Consider the following 23,796-nt stretch of genomic DNA (forward strand, 5'->3'; position numbering starts at 1 on the left):
GTGAACAAACAGTTACATAATCTAAACCTCAACCTCAAACCTAATAATACTACCAAATATCCAATTAGCGTAACAGCCATCTCGCGACCAGTAACGAGAAACGGTGTCATGCAGAATACAGCATAGGCCTTATAATGTTTGCTCATTTTAATAATCACGGTTATTAATTTTAACGGCATGCATTCAACATGTATGACAGCAATGTCTGGAAAATCTGTAACTTGTTACTTTTACTTTGTAAAATCTTTGAACCAAAGTAATAAAAACAGACCGACAATGCATGTCAATTTGAATACACATGCCAGTTCAGGGCCGAAAGACATGTAGGCCGTCTCAAGGGCCGAGTTCAGCCAGACCAAACGAAAACAAAACGTTCGCTAGACTGGTTTGTGCACTAGACTGGTTTGTGCACTTCACGTTAAACCAAATGGACAACGAACACCAGTCAAATAGTTCGCGAACGTTAGGAAGAACGTTCATTGGCTGAACTGAGAACAGCTCTTGGTGAAATATACGTCACGCTTCAGAGTCAGCCGACACCCATGTGTCAAGAGACATCGTTGCGGACATTAAACAATATGATTACGCAAAAGTAAATCTTGATGTTAATTTGTAGAAAAACTAGTTGTTCGCATCAATGAATACCTAACTGCAGTTTTTGTTTATTCCTTTGTCTTTGTTAATTTCGTACCCATGATCAAGAGCATGCATGCAGATCGCTATCGCCGGAAATGAAAATGCAGTATTTAAATTGTACAAATTGCAGTTAAATGTACACTGAATAAAATTAGTTTACAATAATCATATTTGTAAGACAATTTTAGATACAAATTTGTAAGACAATTTTAGATACAAATTTGTAAGACTGTGAGGTGACATAGGCCTTAGAAGTGGGGGTGGGTGTATGGGTACTGGCTTCAAACTCTGAAGATAGGGCATAACCCCATTCCAACCCCACCCCCGCTGAAAAATCGAAGTAATATAACTGCCCCTACCCCCAATGAAGTTTTGTTATTCCTATTTATTCCAGTTTATACACAATTAGCTGAAAAAGATACATTTTCATATTCATATATAAATACTGTATACAGTACTGCATAAAACAAATTTGGTTAAAGCATTTTCAATATGGCTAATAAAAATTGCATTTGGCTAATATTTTGGCTACAGGTATTTTTGATCCAGGGTGAGCTCTGATTAAGTGTGTAAATATAAAAGTGTGCCCCCCCCCCCCCCCCCCCACACTTTTTGGCACCTTCCTACGCCACTGACATATACCATATTATAGTACCAGGCATTCATCAAAACAAGGTGGCTGGACGTAGCCCAGTGGTATATAAAGTGCTCCCTTGGTGCGCAGTCAGTCTGGGATCGATCCCCTTTGATGGGCCCATTGGGGCTATTTTTCATTCCAGCCAGTGCACCAGGACTTGTATATCAAAGGCTGTGGTAAGTTCTATTCCGTCTATGAGATGATGCATATAAAAAAATCTTGCTCCTAATGGAAAAATGTAGCGGGTTTCCTCTCTGAGACTATATGTCAAAATTACCAAATGTTTGACACCCAATAGCCGATGATTAATTTATCAATGTGCTCTAGTGGTGTCCCCCCAAAAACAACCTATAAAATTAAAAAACAGAAATTATCTCTTCATCCAAGAGCAATAATTTTACCCAGCAGCAAAAACCTGCGATTGGTAAAGTCCTTGCAATTTGTATCACAAGATTTTTTTTTTTTTAAAGGAAAGAAATCAACATCTGTATACAAATGCTTTTCTTCTAACTACTGTTTGACACCCAATAGCCGATGATTAATTTATCAATGTGCTCTAGTGGTGTCCTTAAACAAAACAAACTTTTTTCAAAACCACTATACTGATTTGTCATTATACAAGAACATTCCTTTTCTTTATTCTGCAACACAACATACATGTACTACTTGTCATGCAGTACATTACTAACAGGTATTTGGTCATGCTGCAATAAAAGAATAAACACTAGAGCCAGATTGATCCGGTTCCTCAATTACTGATACACATGCTACAGTGGACCACTGCGGTGATGTTTTATAGGCCTATCATAAGCATGGTGAAACATTTATGCCTTGGCCACAGCAGTAAATCAGACCCTTGGTGGCCGTCTGGTGTCACACCACTGATGTTTGGTCACAGTCTCAGACCAGTCGACAGGGCAGCATGACCTAGCGGCTCACAATTACCAGACACCACGATTCCGATCGATCAATGGAATTCAGACCAACTCAGATAGTAATATCCCGGCTCAGAGATGAAGTGATCATTGATAGAATCTATGGTACATCACATATATATATATATATAAAATGAACATAGCAAGAAAGAAAGAAATGTTTTATTTAACGACACACTCAACACATTTTATTTACGGTTATATGGCGTTAGACATATGGTTAAGGACCACACAGATATTGAGAGAGGAAACCCACTGTTGCCACTTCATGGGCTACTCTTTTCGATCAGCAGCAAGGAATCTTTTATATGCACCATCCCACAGACAGGGTAGTATATACCACGGCCTTGATATACCAGTAGTGGTGCACTGGCTCGAATGAGAAATATAGTCCGATACAGTCTTAGAAAGAAAACCTGCTGCGTTTTTTCATAAATAGCAAGGGGTCTTTTATATGCACCATCCCACAGACAGGATAGCACATACCATGGTCTTTGATATACCAGTCATGGTGCACAAGCTGGAACGAGAAATAGCCCAATGAGCCCACCGATCCTAGACACTGTGCATCAGGTTAAAAGTCCGAAAGCATCTGATAATTCAAACACAAATTTTTCAGAGGAACCGGTTACATTTCTTCATTAGCAGCAATTGATCTTTATATGCACATTCCTGCATGGAGGATAGCACATACCATGGCCTTTGATATTCCAGGCATGGGGCACTGATTGGGATGTGGAAAATAACCAATAGAGAATGAGTCTGATGAGGGATGAGTCTTATGACCAAATCATCTCAAGTGAGCAGTCAACCAACTGAGCTAGATCTGCCCACACATAATATATATATTATATTTACATATATCTGTCAGTCATATGTTCCAACCTAATATGAGGAGATGCAAGGCTAACGGATTTGAGCAAAGTCTAGACTGCTATTCCTCAGGCCAATGGGAAAATGTCATAATTTAAACACCTGAATTACAATCGGGGAACAGTTTGTTCAGTACTGCATCACGATTCGCTACACAAGTTTCAGAGATCACTATACAATTTTAAAAACATTACACAGTAGTTGCTAATCAATTTTTAATTGATTAGAATTATCACTAATCAAGATTTTGAAAACAAAATGTCCCCTGACAATGTATACACTGAATTACATGTCCATAAAATATTATAAACAAATAATTTCATTTACTTCTATTTCAAAAATTTATATTTCAATGAAAAACCTAATAAAGGCAACCAACAGGTGAATTAAACGTGTCATGTCACAATTTAATTTCAATGACTAGCTCTGCTATTATGGTAGATCCTTCCTTAATTAAAAATTTCGGTATTTTTTAATCAGTGATTCGGTTTACATCAAATCACAGCACATTATAATTTTACAAAGATTATATGTGATATCGATTAATTTGTAATTATTTATCACAAATAAATAGAGTAAAAATAGCTAAATATGGTACTTGCAACTTTGAGAATGCAGTTGTAAAAAGTCCAAAAAGTTTAATTTGTTTATTTAAAGTTTTTTTTTTTAATTTTTATTTAATTTATATGTGTAATTACATTTTACATACAATGAAACCTCTCAAAACCGGACTCTCTGTAAACTGGAATTTCATCAAAACCGATGTTTTTCATGGTCCCTTTTTAAATATCTGTACAGAAAAGAACCTCTCTAAACTGGATACCTCTAAAAACCAGACTTTTTACTTGGTCCCGAGGGTGTCCGGTTTATAGGAGATTCACTATATAATGTAATAAACATATGTTTATATGTATTTACATGTAGCTTGATGGTATATGTACACAACCTGTAACATGTGTTGTCCAGACACACACATATTACATGTACAATTTCCACACACGTATGTCTGCAGTCAGCCCTCTCGGCCTTGAACTATGGAATGGAAGGAAACTGGAAGTTAATGGGAGATTTCATGAATTTTTAAAATAATCAATTAATAAAAAATAAATAAATACAAAACAAAAAAATTCAATAAAACCTGCAGTAAATATTTTTGAGTGAAAACATCTTAACAACAGAGCACGATGGTAATATAGTTAAATGTGCATGTTACGTCTATGTTGTTTATCTGAAAGACATCTCTTTTGTCTCATCTCACATCAAAGCTCATATAACATTTATAGTCAGGAAACATAGGCTCATGTTAAACTAGGAGTCTAGACAATTGCCATAAAATTTTAATTTCATGAGCAGCGATCAGAAGTCACTTCTCTAAAGTATTAACCATTTCCTTTAAAACAGTGCATAAATATATATTTACCATATTTACAAAGTTAACTGCTTCAGCTCTGGTCATAGACAGTAGTAAAGTTAATACACCTTAAAGGGTAGGTCTGTCATAATGAGCACATCAAATGCATACTTGAGTTATTGTATTTAGCATAAATGTTTGTGTTTTGTTTTTAAATGACACCACTAGAGCATACTAATTTATTAAATTATTGGCTATTGGGAGTCAAACATTTGCGAAGTCTGACATATAGTCTTACAGAAAAAAATACAGCTACATTTTTCATTAGTAGCAAGGGATCTTTTATAAGTATCATTTCACAGGCAGGATATCGCACATACCACGGCCTTCGACAGTCGTAGTACACTAGCTGGAACGAGAAATAGCTCAACGGGCCTACTGACGAAGATCGATCCTAGACCAACCATGCTTCAACCGAGTGTTTTACAATCGGGCCACATCTCGCCCCAAGTGTAAATGTAGTTAACCAGACATGCAGGTCAATATACACTAGTTTGCATGTATAGGTAAAATGATATTCCCAGACATACAGGTCCATATACACTCGTTTGCATGTATAGGTAAAATGATATTCCCAGACATACAGGTCCATATACACTCGTTTGCATGTATAGGTAAAATGATATTCCCAGACATGCAGGTCCATATACACTCGTTTGCATGTATAGGTAAAATTATATTCCCAGACAAAGCTCACTACACAACCATTACTTGTAAGTGATCTGTGTTTCAACCGAACTGCTGAACTGAATCACTGCAATGTTATTATTAATGTGTTAACATGTTATTAATGTGTGGTGGGTGAAGCAGCTTACGCATGGGGAAAAAATATAAATTGGTTATCGCTTAGTTGGTCCTGCGCGACGGCATACAATATTTTCTATATTTTCTATTTTCGTCTAGTTTGTGCTAACCATTCTAATCTGGGGAAACATTTCCGGATGATACCCACTGCTGATTGGGGCACTCTCCGTAGAACCTTTCGAAACTAACCAATCGCACAATGTACGAAATTTTCCACAGCACTTGTTTAGCACCCTCTTTTGCCATTGGTTAATTACTCACTTGTTTTTTGAACGCACCAACCATGTTGCAGTGTGGTGCACACACGTCCTAGTTGCACGCAATTCCAATCACTTTTTGAATTGGCTAGCTCACTGTTAAACGTATCTCTCTGCTGAGAAATTTTTATACCCACCCACCACACACCATGTTTACTTAAGTAGTTAGTATAATAGTTTAGTTTAGTTATGAAGTACCATAGTAGTATATCGAGGTATTATGTAATAGGCATCCTCGTCACCTCTACATGTAACTAACATGTAACTAACATGTAGTAATAAATAAAATTCTATGGTATACTTGTCACCCAAAACCAAACTTGATCAGTGCACAAACTGTAAGGAGTTGCAAAACATTAACAGATAGGTGTCAACAAAATCCACTACTGCACAAAATAAACAATTTGGTCTAAAAACGGTCATATTTTTACTTGAATTTTGTGGCCTAAATGTCAAGTAGAGGGCATTGACCCGGTGGGCTACCAGGTTATAAAATCTGGTAGGTATAATATGTGATGGGTGTAATATAATTTTAACGTACTGTTTTGTAATTTGAGAAAGCACGGATATGCATTTCAACTTGATTTATAATCCTTATTGTGTATATACATCGAGCTAGAACTACCTATGTTAAACATTTATGGAATTTAAAAAAAAAGAACAATTAAAAAAAAAAAAAAGTGTGTTACTAATTCTGTTAAATACACCCACCCAGCTTCTGTAATGCCACATAACATTTGGACCTACACCCACCCTCTCAAGCATTACGTAATACTCGAATGGCCCCTTACAGGTAGCTTTGTAAGCACAGAGAATGGACCATTTGTTTTTTGTAAATAAAATAATTAACTAGCCACTACATAACTATAACCTCAATCGGGCCATTTTTATACCAGATAGAAATACACCAACTTGCCTTTAAGTAATTGAAATAGACATACAGCACAATGTATACTGGTGGAACAAAATAAGGGAACACCTAAATACATGTAGTAGCAGCAAATACTGTCAGCAACCAAAACCCTCATCCACAGAAAGAAGAAGTTTGTTTTATTTAACATCACCACTAGAGCACATTGATTTATTAACCATCGGCTATTGGATGTCAAACATTTGGTAATTTTGACATAGTCTTAGAGAGGAAACCTACATTTTTCCATTAGTAGCAAGGGATTTTTTATATGCACCATCCCACATACAGGATAGCACATACCATGGCCTTTGATATATATACCAAGCATCATGCACTGGCTGTGAACGAAAAATAGCCCAATGGGCCCACTGACAGAGATCGACCCCAAACCGAACGTGCATCAAGCGAGCGCTTTACCACTGGTCTACGTCCCCGCACTCCTCATCCACAGTGTCAGGACATTAACCAAGTTACTGATGGTCAGTCCCACAGTACTGGCACATTACAATCAGTAGTTTATACAGGCCCATAACTACCCCTAGTAGTGAATTAATCAGTGATTTCAAGAACACTCAACAATGTAAATATTTCTGATTCCTGCTAACAATCACAACTCCCACTTGTTATTAATCATGATACACCACCCTCTTCCCAACCCCAGCGTGCATTTATTTAGTTTACATTAGAAACATTAACTGTGAACAGAGTGGTGATTTAGTTGTTAAACAGGCCAGCCAGCTCTCATCACTGAAAGAGTGAAAGGATGGTCTCAGCTCACTAATTATTCCTGGCTCTGGGAAAAGCTCCAGTGTCATCTCCCACTTGTGACACAGATGTCTCCACTGATCTGTCTGCAAGAAACAATGGCTAGCTTCTGTCAACAGTCTCATACCTAGACTTACCACAGTCACAAGAATCAAGTCATCTTGTGTTAAAAGGCTGATACCTAGACTTGCCAAAGTCACAAGGACCAATAGTCATCTTCTGTTAAGTCTGATACCTAGACTTGCCAAAGTCACAAGAAACAATAGCCATCTTCTGTCAACAGTGATACCTAGACTTGCCAAAGTCACAAGAAACAATGGCCATCTTCTGTCAACAGTCTGATACCTAGGCTCATAATAATCAATGGCTATTCTCTGTCAAAAGTCTGATACCTAGACTTAACAAAGTAGCAAGAAACAATAGTTATCTTGTCAAAAGTCTGATACTTAGACTTACCAAAGTCACACAAACTCACTCAGAACTGTTTTTGCATTCAAATCAGACATTATTTAGATTTTATTGTTTAGATTATCCATTTGTGTACATAACGATGTGTTTATGGTCATCCTGGTGTTTTTAATATCACAAAATGCATTTCTCATAGTTTTAAAAATGCATGTGCGTCTGAGAAGTAACAGTTATGGAATCTAGTTTTAGTCTATTTTTAGAGGGTATTTCACCATTTCTAAGTCACAGACTCCTTTTTCACTCAATTGTAACTCTATCCAAATGTGTTACAGGTTTGTAGATTAACTAAACTTAGTGTTAAATTTCACGGGTTGAAACTAGGGTCTGTCCCTTTAAACAAAAGATATATTTAAATAAAGCTTACAATACTTGTTACTGGTATAGATCTACTTTATCAAGAAACATTGAAGGCGTAAATTTTCACAGTGAAGGGAAAGTTTTGTTTTAACAACACCTGATAGCATATTTTAAACTATATGGCTATTTGGTGTCTAATTTTTTTGACACTTGGTCAACTAAAGAAACGAGAGAAAACCTGCTGCTAATTAAAGCAACGGAAATAAAATGCTAAGACAAAATGTTGATGACAAACATCATAATTTATATTAGAACAATTTACTATAATCCATGTGACCAGACCAATCAGTGTTTGTTTTAGAGATGGCCTAATAAAGAAAAATGCAGCAAGGCTACCAATCTGACTGGACAAACAATGCCAATTCTGTGTCCATCATCTGGATGTGAATGTGACAAGAGTTGATGCATAAATCTGTGCTCAGCTGACAAGTAAATCAGCAGTGATAGTTAAACCACGTGATGTGATCTGCACATCTTGAGCAATGGATGTGCTACACAGATTAGTACTTGGCCTGCACCGATGTTGAACCAGAGAAAATAAATAATGTATCATCTTGATTAATGGCAGATTAGTCTCTTGATTAACAACTGCATAAAAAAAAAAAACCCACTAAAAACAAAGGACTTCATTCCACTGTGATATAATTCATTCATTGTGAAGTATCTGTACTTAAATATCACTCATGCTGGATAATATAATTTAAATTATGTTACAGTCAATCTGTCAAGCCAATTATTCGACTAATGGGTTGATATAAATTGAAAAATAAAGGTTATATGTTGGGGACTGAATTAACTTTGCAGTGACAGTACAGGGCTTCTAGATTACGGTAGCCCCACTCCCATGGATAGTGATATTTAGTGTTGGGCTAGTAAATAACTACTATTGCCATGCCCGATGGCTAGTGAATGTTTTTGTTAAATGTTGCAGTTAAGTTTATTTTGTAAATATGAATATCCTTTCCCCATCCCAGCTCCATAGGTGACATATCTGATTATTACTATTATTTAGTAACATTTTATTAACTAAGTGAAATAGGGCTAGTGAATTTTTAATCGTGGCTAGTAAATGTTCAAATCACTGATGCCATGGCTAGTGGATTGTATAAAAATCCTAGTAGTCCTGCAGTATCAATATTTATATATTTATAAATTTATAAATTAACATGGACATGAACACAGGTACATGTGTGTGAAATGACTTCAAACATGCAGCTGAAAAAATACATATAATTTTCTTAAATGATACAACAATAAATCATTGGACTAATTGACTGGTTTGACTGGTAAATATATCAAACAAATCATTTGCATAGTTTTTGTTCATACGGGTTTTGACCAGGATAGTTTTGAATGGGAGTTTACTGAAACATCCGATATGTTTTAAACGGGAGTGCACTTAAGTATTACAATTTACAGTAATCCGGTCAAACATTATGTACATTTAATTTAATTAGGCCCTGAAACAGACACTTGTTAAGATTAATATATGGGTTTTTTTTTGTAATACTAGATATCACTGTTTAAAGTACATCATTAAATTAGAAATTTTAAAATTATTTCCACAAAATGCAGTCGTACATGTACCTTAAGTCAAACCAACAGGATGGAATATTTAGGCACACAGCTACAAACTACAGGCAGGATTCTGCCATATACTCCCAACATTTACATACAAGCAGACCTCGAGCATTAAGTAACAAATATTACTGCCATAGGCACAGGCAAAGTTAACCCTGCAACTCTGCTCTGAGCCAGATCAATGCAACAAACTGGTGGCTGGCAACATTTTTAACTTCAAAATTAGATTACTCTGGAGAGAGCAAGAAGTCTTCTCAAGTATATTATCTTCAGTACTTAGCATCTGGACCTGCAGTGTTTCCATGAGGTTTGCTTTATATTACGATTAACTCTCAAATCTTCAATGATCTGCCTGCGTTTATGGGTACTGTCAAAGAAAAGGAAGGGGAAAGGAAAACAGAGGAAAAGGAAGAGAAGAGAAGAAGTGAAAACGTTTAAGGAAAAGAAATAAAAGGAAAAAAGATAGAAAAAAGATTAGGTTTAAGGAAAGAATAAGAGAGGGGAAGGAATATTTGTTTAATGATACCAGCACATTTGCAAACTACAGTAATTTGAGGCATTGCAACAAATGTCTGAGAAAATCTCTAGCCCTCACAGAAACTTTGGCTAGTGCTGTATGTATTAGTAATAGTTGATAATTTCCACTAGCCCAGACCAAATATTCACTAGCAAAGACCAAGGGGTAGTGGATTTGTCAAACTCTGTTTGATGCCTTACAGTAACATACATGTATGCTTATTATGTCACTTTTCTATACAGATGAAGAAACCCACTGCTGTCACACAGGTTTTCCCTATCTCACATCAGCAAGGGATATCTTACATGGACAGGACACAACACAGTCTTTGATGTACCAGCTGAGTGACAGTAGCTGAGTTAGGGGTGGGGGTAGGGAATCACCACACTACACTGAAACACAGCCCGCCTGGGAACTGTGAAATGCTTGCCACAAGGCAGAGTTTTTACCTCTCTATCAACTTAGAGAGACTCTCCTGAGTTACTGCCATTGTAACAGTGTTTCACATGATGCAGGTCTCCTGCGTATTTGACAACATTTACTTAAAATACTCCTAAATAAAATCCTTGTGCGTCATGGTTGACGTAAAATATTTCTGATCAATGTTACATTCATTTTTTTTTAAATACTTAAAAACCTAATGACTAATTCAATTCAATTTCAATTCAATTTATTCCACAATACCAAACAAACTGGTGTCAGCAAACAGATAAAAAGAAAAAGAAGCATACACCATCAACGAAATTCAAAACGAAAATGCCGAGCGGTTTAACTGGTTCCCAACCGTATCAATACGTTTAACGTAAATGAAGTGTTAAAACCAGTGTGGCTGATATTGTGTGCCTGTCCCTTTGTCTAAATTTAGATCATCGCGACAATATCGAATATGCGGTCTTTATACGAATATCAGAGGCAAGGTTTTTTTGTTGGTTTTTTCTGCTGTCAATCGCTTTAACCTTAATTTTTTTTGTTTTTAAACACCTAAAAACCTAACGACTACAAAGTTTCAGAACAAATATAGCCTAGTGGTTTAACTGGTTCCCAACCGTATCAATACGTTTAACGTAACATAAGTGTTAAAAACAATGTGCCTGATGTAGTGTGCCAGTTCCTGTCTAAATTTAGATCATCACGACAATGTTGAATGCGCGGTCTGTTTACGGACAACAGATAATAGTTAACTAGCCGGAAGTTTTTAGTTTGGTCTATGTATCTAGGGTTTTTTTGTTTTTATTATTGTTTTTAATACATGTAGATAGTTGAGCAAATCTCATAATAGTAGTTAGTCATAATTATTCAGTAGATGCAGCTACGTTACAAATCAGGTAAAATTCAGCACTGGGTGACTAAAAGCCAAAGGATGCATAAAAAGATAGTGCAGGATGCACAGTAAGTCAATACTTTTCTGAATATGCAGGGCAAGTTGCATCCCTCTATTTAGCAAAATTAAAATGGCGGGCAAATATTGTGTTGTCGTTGGAAGATTTAGTTTGTTAATAATGACACAAGCACTTCAGTCGGGAGTTAGTGAGTATGGTATGATATACATTATTGGTTTGTATGTCCATTTGTTGCATTATTTCGGCTGAGAAACGATCGAAACAAGGCACCACAAGGTTTGAATACCAGCAATATAGAGTAACAATATTCGGACGTAGAAAGAACCACACTTTCTATGTCCCTTCGGACTACATAAAAAGACAGAAAAAAGCACTAACTGATTTACAAGAAAAAAAAACAATGGGTATACATGTATTATACAGATAGAATAGTGGATATAATATATATCATAGATGACTCCCATTTTTTAATGCATGACTTCCAAAATAAAACCATTGTCAGTCATGATGACTCCCATTTTCCAGGTGCTCCTGATTGTAAGATGTTTCTGACTAATAAATGTTTGTACTGACTGAAATTACACACTAAATACAGGTTCTTGTTTTGAATATCAACTCCAGGGTGCCTGTATATTAAATGTATTTCTGATACTTGCCCAAACTGGACTTGATGTCTCTAGAATTTTATACGTATTGTAAAAAGAACATGAACTTTGGCCTAGTGTAAACACTAGGATGATCAGAAACACATTTACTATACAGCCACTGGTATTTTGAAGTAAAATGTATTTAATATGTAGTTTTAGTCATTAAGAAGTCTATGTTAATCAGCAACATCTTAACAATTTTTTTTTTTTTTTTAACGAAACCACTAGAGCACATTGATTAATTAATCATCGGCTATTGGATGTCAAACATTTGGTAATTCTGACTCGTCATCAGAGGAAGCCCGCTACATTTTTCCTAATGCAGCAAGGGATCTTTTTATGTACTTTCCCAGTCAGGAAAGAACATACTACAGGCTTTGACCAGTTGTGGTGCACTGACTGGAATGAGAAAAAAAACCCAATCAGTTAAATGGATCCATCAAGGTGGTTCGATCCTGCGATGCAAGCACCTCTGAAGCGCAAATAAAAGATCCCTTGCTGCTAATCGGAAAGAGTAGCCCATGAAGTGGCGACAGCGGGTTTCCTCTCAAAATCTGTGTGGTCCTTAACCATATGTCTGACGCCATATAACCATAAATAAAAATGTGTTGAGTGCGTCGTTAAATAATTTCTTTCTTTAAAAGCTGTAGATATAGTCTCACTAGATTTCCATTCTTCAGGAACAGTGACCACTACAACAATCACAATTCAGCTAGCGGTCCAAGAGGATGGATTTCCCAGACAACCTTAATGGTGGAAATGTAAAACCTGTCAGGGATGGGGTATAAATGTGACCACCGCTGACAATGAGAGTGCTCAATAATTGTATTAATTCCGATAATTAGACATAATCTACAGACAAGATGAATGACTGCACATCACTGTAAACACTATACATGATTGTAATAAGTTGTGCACACACGCAAACAGTGCACGACCAGTCTAAACCAGATTTACTAGAATGGTATTTTTTCTAGTGTTATACATGTAAACAATTTCATAAAGCTTATTTAGATAATATAATCAATCTCACTTAGATTTCTGGCAAAGACAGAGTATGCATCATATTTAGAAATAATATATAATTACTATTACTCTGTCAATTTAATTTGTTTTACTAGTTCACTGATGTGGTGTAATGCCATTACTGGTACTTGAACCACAAGTGACGATCAATTTTAAAAAATCACCAGAGTATTATTTTTGTGTTTTTTTACCCTTCCTAGCTTCGGCGCTTCTTAGGATCTCCTTGCTATCATTCATTTTCATTTAGTTTTCATGTTTACATCAAGGTACGGTTCAAGCATTCTGGCTATCAAGCTATCCAGGCTTTAGCATGGCAAGCAATTTTTTTTTTTTTGGCAATACTTGCTAACCCACATTCATGTTATGGTACATAAAAATGTTGTTTTGTTCATATTTTGCAATAGTAAACAGCAGCTGTATCTTTAGCTTTAATGGGTTGTTTTTAAAGTGTAAAGTACCTGTACTGGTAAACTTGTACTCTCTTTACCAACCTTCCCATCGGTGGGCCCATTGGGCTACTTCTTGTTGCAGCCAGTGCACCACAACTGGTATATCAAAGGCCATGGTATGTGCTATCCTGCCTGTGGGACGGTGCATATAAAAAGATTCCATGCTACTAATGGAAAAATGTGGTGGGTTTCCTTTTTCAGACAATATGTCAAAATTACCAAAATGTTCGACATCCAATAGCCGATGATTAATAAATCAATGTGCTCTAGTGGTGTCATTAAACAAAATAAACTATTCGTAAACAGGAGCATAACATTGTGAAGCCAGGCTGTAGCTTTAATGGGTTGTTTTTAAAGCATAACAATGTTAACATACCTGTACAGGTATTTCTATAACAAATGTCCACACTGTACCCACCTGTGCTTTAACTGATTTAAGGATGCTAGCAGCTGACTCATCTGCATTATACGAGCTGTCTATACCAGCTGAGGTTGACGGGTTGTACACATGGTGGTCCACGGGCATGGTATCCTAGCCACCCAGCTCTTTCTGGACGTTTAATCCCATCAACCTGAAGGAACAAACGCATACATGTACAAAAAAATGGTGACAACAAAACAACATTTACTTGGAATCCATCACGGCTATTGGGTATCAGAAAAGGTAAGTATATGGAATGCATACTAATTTAAACATGTCCTAACTTTTAATGCATTTAAATGTATCAACCTGAAACACAGATTTAAACATTGCAACTACAGGTATAAAACAAGATCTATTTGGAATCTCTTACAGGACGGCATCAGAAATGGAAAGAAAGAAAGAAATGTTTTATTTAACGATGCACTCAACACATTTTATTTACGGTTATATGGCGTCAGACATATGGTTACGGACCACACAGATTTTGAGAGAAAATCTGCTGTCGCCACTACATGGGCTACTCTTTCCGATTAGCAGCAAGGGATCTTTTATTTGCGCTTCCCACAGGCAGGATATCACAAACCATGGCCTCTGTTGAACCAGTTATGGATCACTGGTCGGTGCAAGTGGTTTACACCTACCCATTGAGCCTTGCGGAGCACTCACTCAGGGTTTGGAGTCAGTATCTGGATTAAAAATCCCATGCCTCGACTGGGATCCGAACCCAGTACCTACCAGCCTGTAGACCAATGGCTTAACCACGACGCCGGTCAAATATCAGAAACGAAACAGCCATTTAAAAATAAACGGCTGCATTTACAAAGCCTGTTTATGTGTTACAGGAGTGTAACTATGTACATTTACAATGCTTAAACATCAGCGTCTAAGAAAAACAGGCTTCGTAAATTCAATCCAATGTATTTAAAAGTGAATGTTTATACTGTCCATTTCTGTGGTCCAATTAACCACATATTACAGGATACTGAGGTACATAAATATTACAGGATACTGAGGTACATAAATATTACAGGTTACTGAAGTACATAAATATTACAGGTTACTGAGGTACATAAATATTACAGGTTACTGAAGTACATAAATATAACAGGTTACTGAGGTACATAAATATAGTATATATGTACTCTACATACACGTATACATGTACAATACAATTTATGTTGCCAATACTGGCTGTAAATGGCATCAAAGCAGGGCCAGCTCTGGGTAATCAAACAAATTTGCCAAATCATCTTAAAAATGCAAAATCTATAGCTATTTTCCAACAAAATCTATAGCTCTTTTCCAACAAAATCTATAGCTCTTTTCCAACAAAATCCATAGCTATTTTCCAACAAAATATTAAATGTTACACACATTTTTTTCACCAAATTAAAATAAAATTTGCCAAATGTTCTTAAAATTCACAATTGGCGAATTTGGCAAATGCCAGAGCTAGCCCTGCAAAGTGATGGTATTAAATGCTGTGGCCCTGTCCAAAATAAACATTTCAGAATTGTACGTAAACATGTCAACTGCATGTACAAACTCAATACAGCTCAAAACCACTGGTATATTAAGCTTTAATTAGCTTTCATGTCTCCCTCCCACCCCCAGCAAGGAACTGCATCGCTCACACCGTGCATTGACAAATAGCCAATTGCTAATTTAGATACAAAGTGGCTACATTATTTAGTCTTTGGCTAATGAAATACTCCCTAAAGTGACCACATTTTAATAATGTTCAAGGAAATACACTACATGTATATCTGAAAATTGGCTAAACCAAAATCCAATCCAGCGTGAGCCCCATTAAACTACATTATTATACTCATAAAATACCTTGATGTAGGTTCACACTGAACACCCTCCCACCTCACCCAAAAAAAAACCCCAACAACAACAAATAACATAAACATGCTGGGCCGAATTTACAAAGCCTGTTTTAGACTTACAAGCGTGTATCTACATACATTTACAATGCTTAAACACCTGTTTTAGACTTACAAGCGTTTATCTACATACATTTACAATGCTTAAACACCTGTTTTAGACTTACAAGCGTGTAACTACATACATTTACAATGCTTAAACACCTGTTTTAGACTTACAAGCGTGTATCTACATACATTTACAATGCTTAAACACCTGTTTTAGACTTACAAGCGTGTATCTACATACATTTACAAAGCCTGTTTTAGACTTACAAGCGTGTATCTACATACATTTACAATGCTTAAACACCTGTTTTAGACTTACAAGCGTGTATCTACATACATTTACAATGCTTAAACACCCACATTAAAAAAAAATAGGCTTCGTAAATTCGACCCGCTGTGTTCTAATTATTTAAATCTGCCAGAGTATTTGTCTTCTGAAAAAGTATGCTGGAAGTTAATAGATTTAAATTTTTTAAGTTTTGAATTCTTTGTTTTTGTTTAAAGACACCACTAGAGCACGCCGATTTATTAATCATCGGCTATTGGATGTCGGCTATCTGTAATTTCGACATATAGCCTTGGAGAGGAAACACGCTATATTTTTCCATTCGTAGCAAGGGATCTTGTATATGCACTATCCCACAGACAGCATAACATATACCACAGTGTTTGATATACCAGACGAGGTGCACTGGCTGGAACGAGTGTCCAGATGAAAAACTGAAGATCAGACCACCAATGCTTGAAAACGGAAGATGAGAATCTCGACTGATGAGCTATTCTTAACACACACCCATTAAGCCAAGACAAAATCCATTTGACTGACATTTCATTAGCCATCACTTGATATGAAAATAAACTCAGTTATTCCATCCTGTCAAGTCATGTTTTTTCCAACATGTGCCATGTGTTATGAGTCATGTCACCAACAGTTTTCAGTCAATATATGTACATGTTTGTTTAAGTGTAGACAAGATATAACTTCTTTATTTATAAGGATCAGAAGTGGGGTGACTGAACAGTACCTCCTCCCACAACTCGAAAGATAATGCACTGCCACTCCCCCCACCCACCCCCACACACATTGGAACTGAATATACACGGTCCTGTTTAAAACCCCAGCACATAATATATCCTCTAAAACAAAGCACACCAGTGTGCAACCAACACACACTGCCCCGCCCCCTCCCCCATTGGAATTGAATATAATGCTGTTATGTTTAAAACCCCAGCACATATGTTAATATATCCTCCACAACAAAGCACACCAGTGTGCAACCAACACACACTTAACATATCATTCTTACGAGTCTACGGTGCAAAGGTAAACATTTTATTTGTTCAAAGTCTGTGGGGCATAACAACCTGTATAGGTATTGCAAAAGGTATGTCACTAACATTGTACAAAAGTATATGCTTCAACACACAAAAAGAGTTTGTTTTGCTTAACACCACCACTAGAGCACATTGATTTATCATCAGCTATTGGATGTCAAACATTTGTTAATTTTGACATAGTCTTGACGAGGAAACCTGCTACATTTCTACATTTGTAGCAAAGGATATTTTATATGCACCATCCTACAGACAGAATAGCACATAAAAAGGTCTTTGATATACCAGTCATAATAAGAATAGCCCAATGATCGATCTTTAGACCTACAGCACATACAGTGAGCGCTTCACCACTGGGCTACGTCCTTCACCACTGGGCTACGTCCTTCACCACTGGGCTACGTCCTTCACCACTGGGCTACGTCCTGCACCCGTTTCTACACAATGTTTAAAACTTGCACAGCATTGCGTCTATGTAAATTCATACACTGGACTATGTACCATGTTCAAATTAAGTACATACATGTACATAACTGTACAAATATCTCAGTGACTGCTAGACTGCATGCACAGATTACGGTATATATACCTGGTAGGTGTAAATTACAGGTGGGTTTATGTGTATCAAAAGCCATTGTTTCATTGTTTTACCGCTCTGTCACAGGTGTCCGACAGGTAGACACTGCTACAGACTTCTGACAGTTGTGAAGGATCTACTTGGCAGGTTGGGACAGAAATCAACCAATAGTAACAAGAGACAAGATCACCTATGGGTTAAATCTAAGTCTAGGGGTGTGACATAGCCCAGTGGTAAAGCGCTCGCTTGATGCACAGTCAAGTTGGGACGTAGCCCAGTGGTAAAGCTCTCGCTTGATGCACAGTCAAGTTGGGACGTAGCCCAGTGGTAAAGCGCTCGCTTGATGCACAGTCAAGTTGGGACATAGCCCAGTGGTAAAGCGCTCGCTTGATGCAGTCAAGTTGGGACGTAGCCCAGTAGTAAAGCATCTGGCTTGATGTACAGTCAAGTTGGGACGTAGCCCAGTAGTAAAGCATCTTGCTTGATGTACAGTCAAGTTGGGACGTAGCCCAGTGGTAAAGCATCTCGCTTGATGCAGTCAAGTTGGGACGTAGCCCAGTGGTAAAGCGCTCGCTTGATGCACAGTCAAGTTGGGACGTAGCCCAGTGGTAAAGCATCTCGCTTGATGCACAGTCAAGTTGGGACGTAGCCCAGTGGAAAAGCGCTCGCTTGATGCAGTCAAGTTGGGACGTAGCCCAGTGGCAAAGCGCTCACTTGATGCACAGTCAAGTTGGGGCATAGCCCAGTGGCAAAGCACCCGCTTGATGCACTGTCAGGTTGGGGAATAGCCCAGTGGGAAAGCACCCGCTTGATGCACAGTCAGGTTGGGGCATAGCCCAGTGGTAAAGCACCCGCTTGATGCACAGTCAGGTTGGGGCATAGCCCAGTGGTAAAGCACCCACTTGATGCACAGTCAGGTTGGGGCATAGCCCAGTGGTAAAGCACTCGCTTGATGCACAGTCAGGTTGGGGCATAGCCCAGTGGTAAAGCACTCGCTTGATGCACAGTCAAGTTGGGACATAGCCCACTGGTAAAGCACTCGCTTTATGCACTGTTGGTCTAAGGTTTGATCATTGGGCTATTTTTTTTTATGACTAGCATATCAAAGGCTGTTGTATGTGCTATCCTGTCTGCAGAATGGTACATATAAAAGATATTTTGCTACTAATGAAAAAAATATCAAACATCTGACTTAGGGTCTTGAGTGGAAACCCACTATAGTCTCCATTAGTAGAGATCTTTTAGACATACAGTTCCACAAACAAGCCAGCACATACCAAGTTGGGTCTTCGGTTGGGAAAGGAAAAACCCAAACAGAGAATAGGTCCACTGAGGGTTTGATCCTATGACTCAAGTACATCAGGCGAGTGCTCTACTGAACTAGATCCCCCCCCCCCCTTAAAAAAAAAAGGGCTAGTTAGATAATGCCTCCCATCCCCACCCCTGAGAAAGAGAAGAAAAAAGGGCTAGTTAGATAATTCCCCCCATCCCCACCCCCGAGAAAGAGAAGAAAAAAGGGCTAGTTAGATAATGCCCCCCATCCCCACCCTCGAGAAAGAGAAGAAAAAAGGGCTAGTTAGATAATGCCCCCATCCCCACCCCTGAGAAAGAGAAGAAAAAAGGACTAGTTAGATAATTCCCCCCATCCCCACCCTCGAGAAAGAGAAGAAAAAAGGGCTAGTTAGATAATGCCCCCCATCCCCACCCCCGAGAAAGAGAAGAAAAAAGGGCTAGTTAGATAATGCCCCCATCCCCACCCCCGAGAAAGAGAAGAAAAAGGGCTAGCTAGATAATGCCCCCATCCCCACCCCCCGAGAAAGAGAAGAAAAAAGGGCTAGTTAGATAATGCCCCCATCCCCACCCCCCGAGAAAGAGAAGAAAAAAGGGTTAGTTAGATAATGCCCCCCATTCCCACCCCCCGAGAAAGAGAAGAAAGAAAGAGTTAGTTAATATAGGTTTTACTGTATTTTCATATGATTTTATAAAACACTCCAACACAGCTCTGTCAGAAACCGTTTAGATTTACGTTCTCACCAGCATGATCCATCTCAGGTATCTGTAAACACTTTTTGTTGCCCTGTGCTATATGACAAAACTTGTCAGGACCAGCAAGGTATGTATACACGTACATGCACATCATACAGAAAAGATAGTCTGACCTCTTTGTCTCTGACAGATGTTATTACATGGCTTCTTCGATTTTAAAATGTAGGATAAGGCAATGTAGACAGCATATCAGATATACACACACACACACACGCGCGCATTGTCTAAAACCGCTATTACAAAAAAAAAACCTGCTAACACAAAATGAAGAGGTAGGTGGTCAAATTGGCAATAGTAATTACTACAGATTTAGAAATTACTTCAAAACACTGCCCTGTTATTATTTTTAAAAAAATAATGTTAATCTACTTGGAAAGAAACTATAGCCAACTAAAGACATAAATCTGTAACTTAATCCATCAAATACATGCAGGTATAGTATAAATAATTCACAGGGTTACACACATAAACCACTGGAGACATAAACACAGGATGTACCCCAGTGAGGCAGTATATATCAGATTTATCACACATCTCACAACACTGGTCCAGGCCAAACACATCTGTCTGAGACAGACCCCACTAACTGGGTGATGTGTACTTGCCACAGGTGACTCACATTGTAGTGGCTATTTTTGTCTGTGTGTATTGTTCTGGTCAGTCAGGCCATCTGACCTGCATCCAGGTACAGCACTCTGGCCAAATTCCTTTTGAAAAGCAAGTGGTGTACCTGAGTCCAGAACAGCTACCTAACAATTCTTTAAAGGGTCAGACCCTAGTTTTTTTAAACACTAAGGCATATTTTTCACCCGTAAAAATGGACACTAAGTCTGTGATATTGAAATACCCTTAAAAATAGACTAAAACGCGACTAAATAACTGTTCCTTCTCAGACGCATGTGCGTTTTTAAAAATATGAAAAAAGCATTTTGTGGTATTAGAAACACCAGGATGACCAGAAACACTTTGGTTGTATGGAAATGGATAATATAAACAATAACATATAAAGCAATGCTTGATTTCAGTGATCATAAATGGCTCTAATAGTGAAAAATATGCCTTAGTGTTTAAAAACTAGGGTCAGTCCCTTTAAGACTCCATATTGAAAGATGTCAGGTTTTGAATTTATACCTTCAGGAATTAAGCTGGACACAAAATAAAGATTTTATATTTTAAAAACCCAAACACACCAATATATAGCCAAATTCTGTTTGTCATATAGCCAAATAAAGTAAGAGCCTCGAAAAGTTACAAGAACAATTTTTTTAATGCATTAAATTTATTATCATTTACATGGACATAATGTGTTAAATGCAAAAGGAAATGGGCTACATTAATTTATTTTTGAATAACACATAAATGGGTTTGTTACATAAACTTTACAATCTCAGAGGCCTACACACTCACCTTGCTAAAAACTAATAAACTGTATTTAAAACACATGTGATTGCTCTCCTAGCTATATTTCAGAAGAGTGATCATCAGCTCACCTTGATTTTGCTCATGGTGAAGACCAAGTACATCACTAATAATCCTTGGTAATAATGAATGAATGAATGAATGAATGAATGTTTAACGACACCCCAGCACGAAAAATACATCGGCTATTGGGTGTCTAACTATGGTAATGCAAATAAATAAAGTGATGATCAACATCAATATAAAAATTCAAGACAAACTAAAACAGTGTAAAGAACTGTGCAAAGACACAAATATCACAGAATTTTACGGATACTGAATTTTACTCAAAACTTCAATTTTGTGCTGTATTGGCCATTCTCAAAGAGATTGTTACACCCCTGCACCACGGTGAAGTTACAGCACACGCAGGGGCCTTGGTAATGAAGAAAACTTGTCAGAGTGGATTTTTCCTCTCACACCGTAACCTTTGACCAAATGACTACCAACAAGGTGGGGTGTCATTAAACAACTATTCAATCTCTATTCAATCTGGCAAATACTGGTATTTATTTTCATATCTATCTGAAGCCTCCCATAAAATAAAACAATAAAGTAATAACCATAACAATTTGCCTAATCGAGTACTTTATATACAGCAGTGCCCAGACCCAGACAAAGCTGGTCTTATCATGCATACAATCACGAATATCAATACAGGAGCCCTGGGCAATATACCTACCAAACAATGAGGGCATACATCTAAACACAGCCTAAATGTTGAACCAGATAAACACACACCCTACAGTGGCCTGCTGTTCAATACATGCTGTATTGAACACGGTATATACAATAGGATACATATCAGCCTTCTGCAGGGATGTGCTCAAGCCAAGCGGTACATGGTATACTTGAACACAATGGGTGTGCTTTCACATCATGCATCCACTTTTGCCCAGCATGGCTGTAAATATTGACATTTTGCCAGTAAATGCTAATATGTTTTAAATGGTAATATTTCAGTTTTTAAAGAGAAGTATGTAAATATATATGTACATGCATGTTGTAGTATACCTAAATGAACATTGATGAGGCTGCCTAGGTTTTTGCAAACAGATGAAACCACTGGTCAATGACCACATCAGGCACATGTCTATGATTGTAGCAGTGGGAAATATTTTATACATGTCCACCATCTACCTGTACCTGATCTTCAAATCTACATACACGACCACAACATTCATTTTCCCAGTTACAAGTTATTATGTTAAGTGGTTAAGTTGCATTCAGTAGACAGGAGAGTTTCAGATCCCATCACTAACTGGTTTCCAATGTCACTAGACCAAGAAACTGCTTCCAGCTCTCAGAACACTTATTCTAACCCAATCTGCATAGAATGAAAAATCTGATTGGCTAATCAAATCCATTTTAAACACTAAAACCAGGGATCACCTGGCCCATTGCAAAATGCTAATTTACATACAAAGTGGCTACAAGATTTAGTCTTGGGACTAATAAAATTGTTTTTAAATTTGCCACTTTTCAATAGTTTTCAAGGAAATACTCTACATATCTCAAAATTTGTTCCTGTAAAACCAGCATTAATGTGTTGGAAATTTGGGGGATTCCCCAATAGCCTGTTTACATATACATGTTCTACTTTTTACTGTTTAGTTAGGCATATTTTCTATAAAAATATCACCAATGAATCTTTTCTCTAGCAAAATGTGTGATCCTCTACATTGTATGATGTAAATTTATGCTGTTTAAAACAGTTTGTTTGACTTCACATGTGTGATACTGACAGGAATTCCAAAGTAAATAATGGCAACTAAACTGAATTATGAATCTTCGCAATCTTACGTACTCATTATAGAGCATCAATTGTCGTTATGAGTATTTGGAATAATTGAAATCTTTAACAATTATAGTTGGCACTGTCATTATTTAACCAATGTCGTTATGAGTATTTGGAATAATTGAAATCTTTAACAATTATAGTTGGCACTGTCATTATTTAACCATTGTCGTTATGAGTATTTGGAATAATTGAAATCTTTAACAATTATAGTTGGCACTGTGATTATTTAACCAATGTCGTTATGAGTATTTGGAATAATTGAAATCTTTAACAATTATAGTTGGCACTGTGATTATTTAACCAATGTCGTTATGAGTATTTGGAATAATTGAAATCTTTAACAATTATAGTTGGCACTGTCATTATTTAACCATTGTCGTTATGAGTATTTGGAATAATTGAAATCTTTAACAATTATAGTTGGCACTGTCATTATTTAACCAATGTCGTTATGAGTATTTGGAATAATTGAAATCTTTAACAATTATAGTTGGCACTGTCATTATTTAACCAATGTCGTTATGAGTATTTGGAATAATTGAAATCTTTAACAATTATAGTTGGCACTGTCATTATTTAACCATTGTCGTTATGAGTATTTG

The 23,796-nt window shown here is 37.1% G+C and overlaps 1 protein-coding gene across 5 annotated transcripts in view; it reads right to left on the reverse strand.

Moving 5' to 3' along the window:
* The window catches only part of LOC121381075 (catenin delta-2-like), a 124,980-nt gene that overhangs the window by 92,840 nt on the left and 8,344 nt on the right, over positions 1-23,796 (reverse strand). For 3 of the 5 annotated variants that reach the window (XM_041510167.1, XM_041510168.1, XM_041510166.1), the window contains exon 2: positions 14,035-14,188. In XM_041510167.1, coding sequence (XP_041366101.1) covers positions 14,035-14,142 — 108 coding nt within the window. In that variant the 5' untranslated portion in view covers positions 14,143-14,188. Of the gene's footprint in view, positions 1-14,034; positions 14,189-23,796 lie in introns of those variants that run through there. The other 2 variants (XM_041510170.1, XM_041510169.1) reach the window with 1 other exon arrangement.

This window comes from Gigantopelta aegis, chromosome 9 (assembly GCF_016097555.1).
Source record: "Gigantopelta aegis isolate Gae_Host chromosome 9, Gae_host_genome, whole genome shotgun sequence".
Taxonomy (NCBI): Eukaryota; Metazoa; Mollusca; class Gastropoda; order Neomphalida; family Peltospiridae; genus Gigantopelta; species Gigantopelta aegis.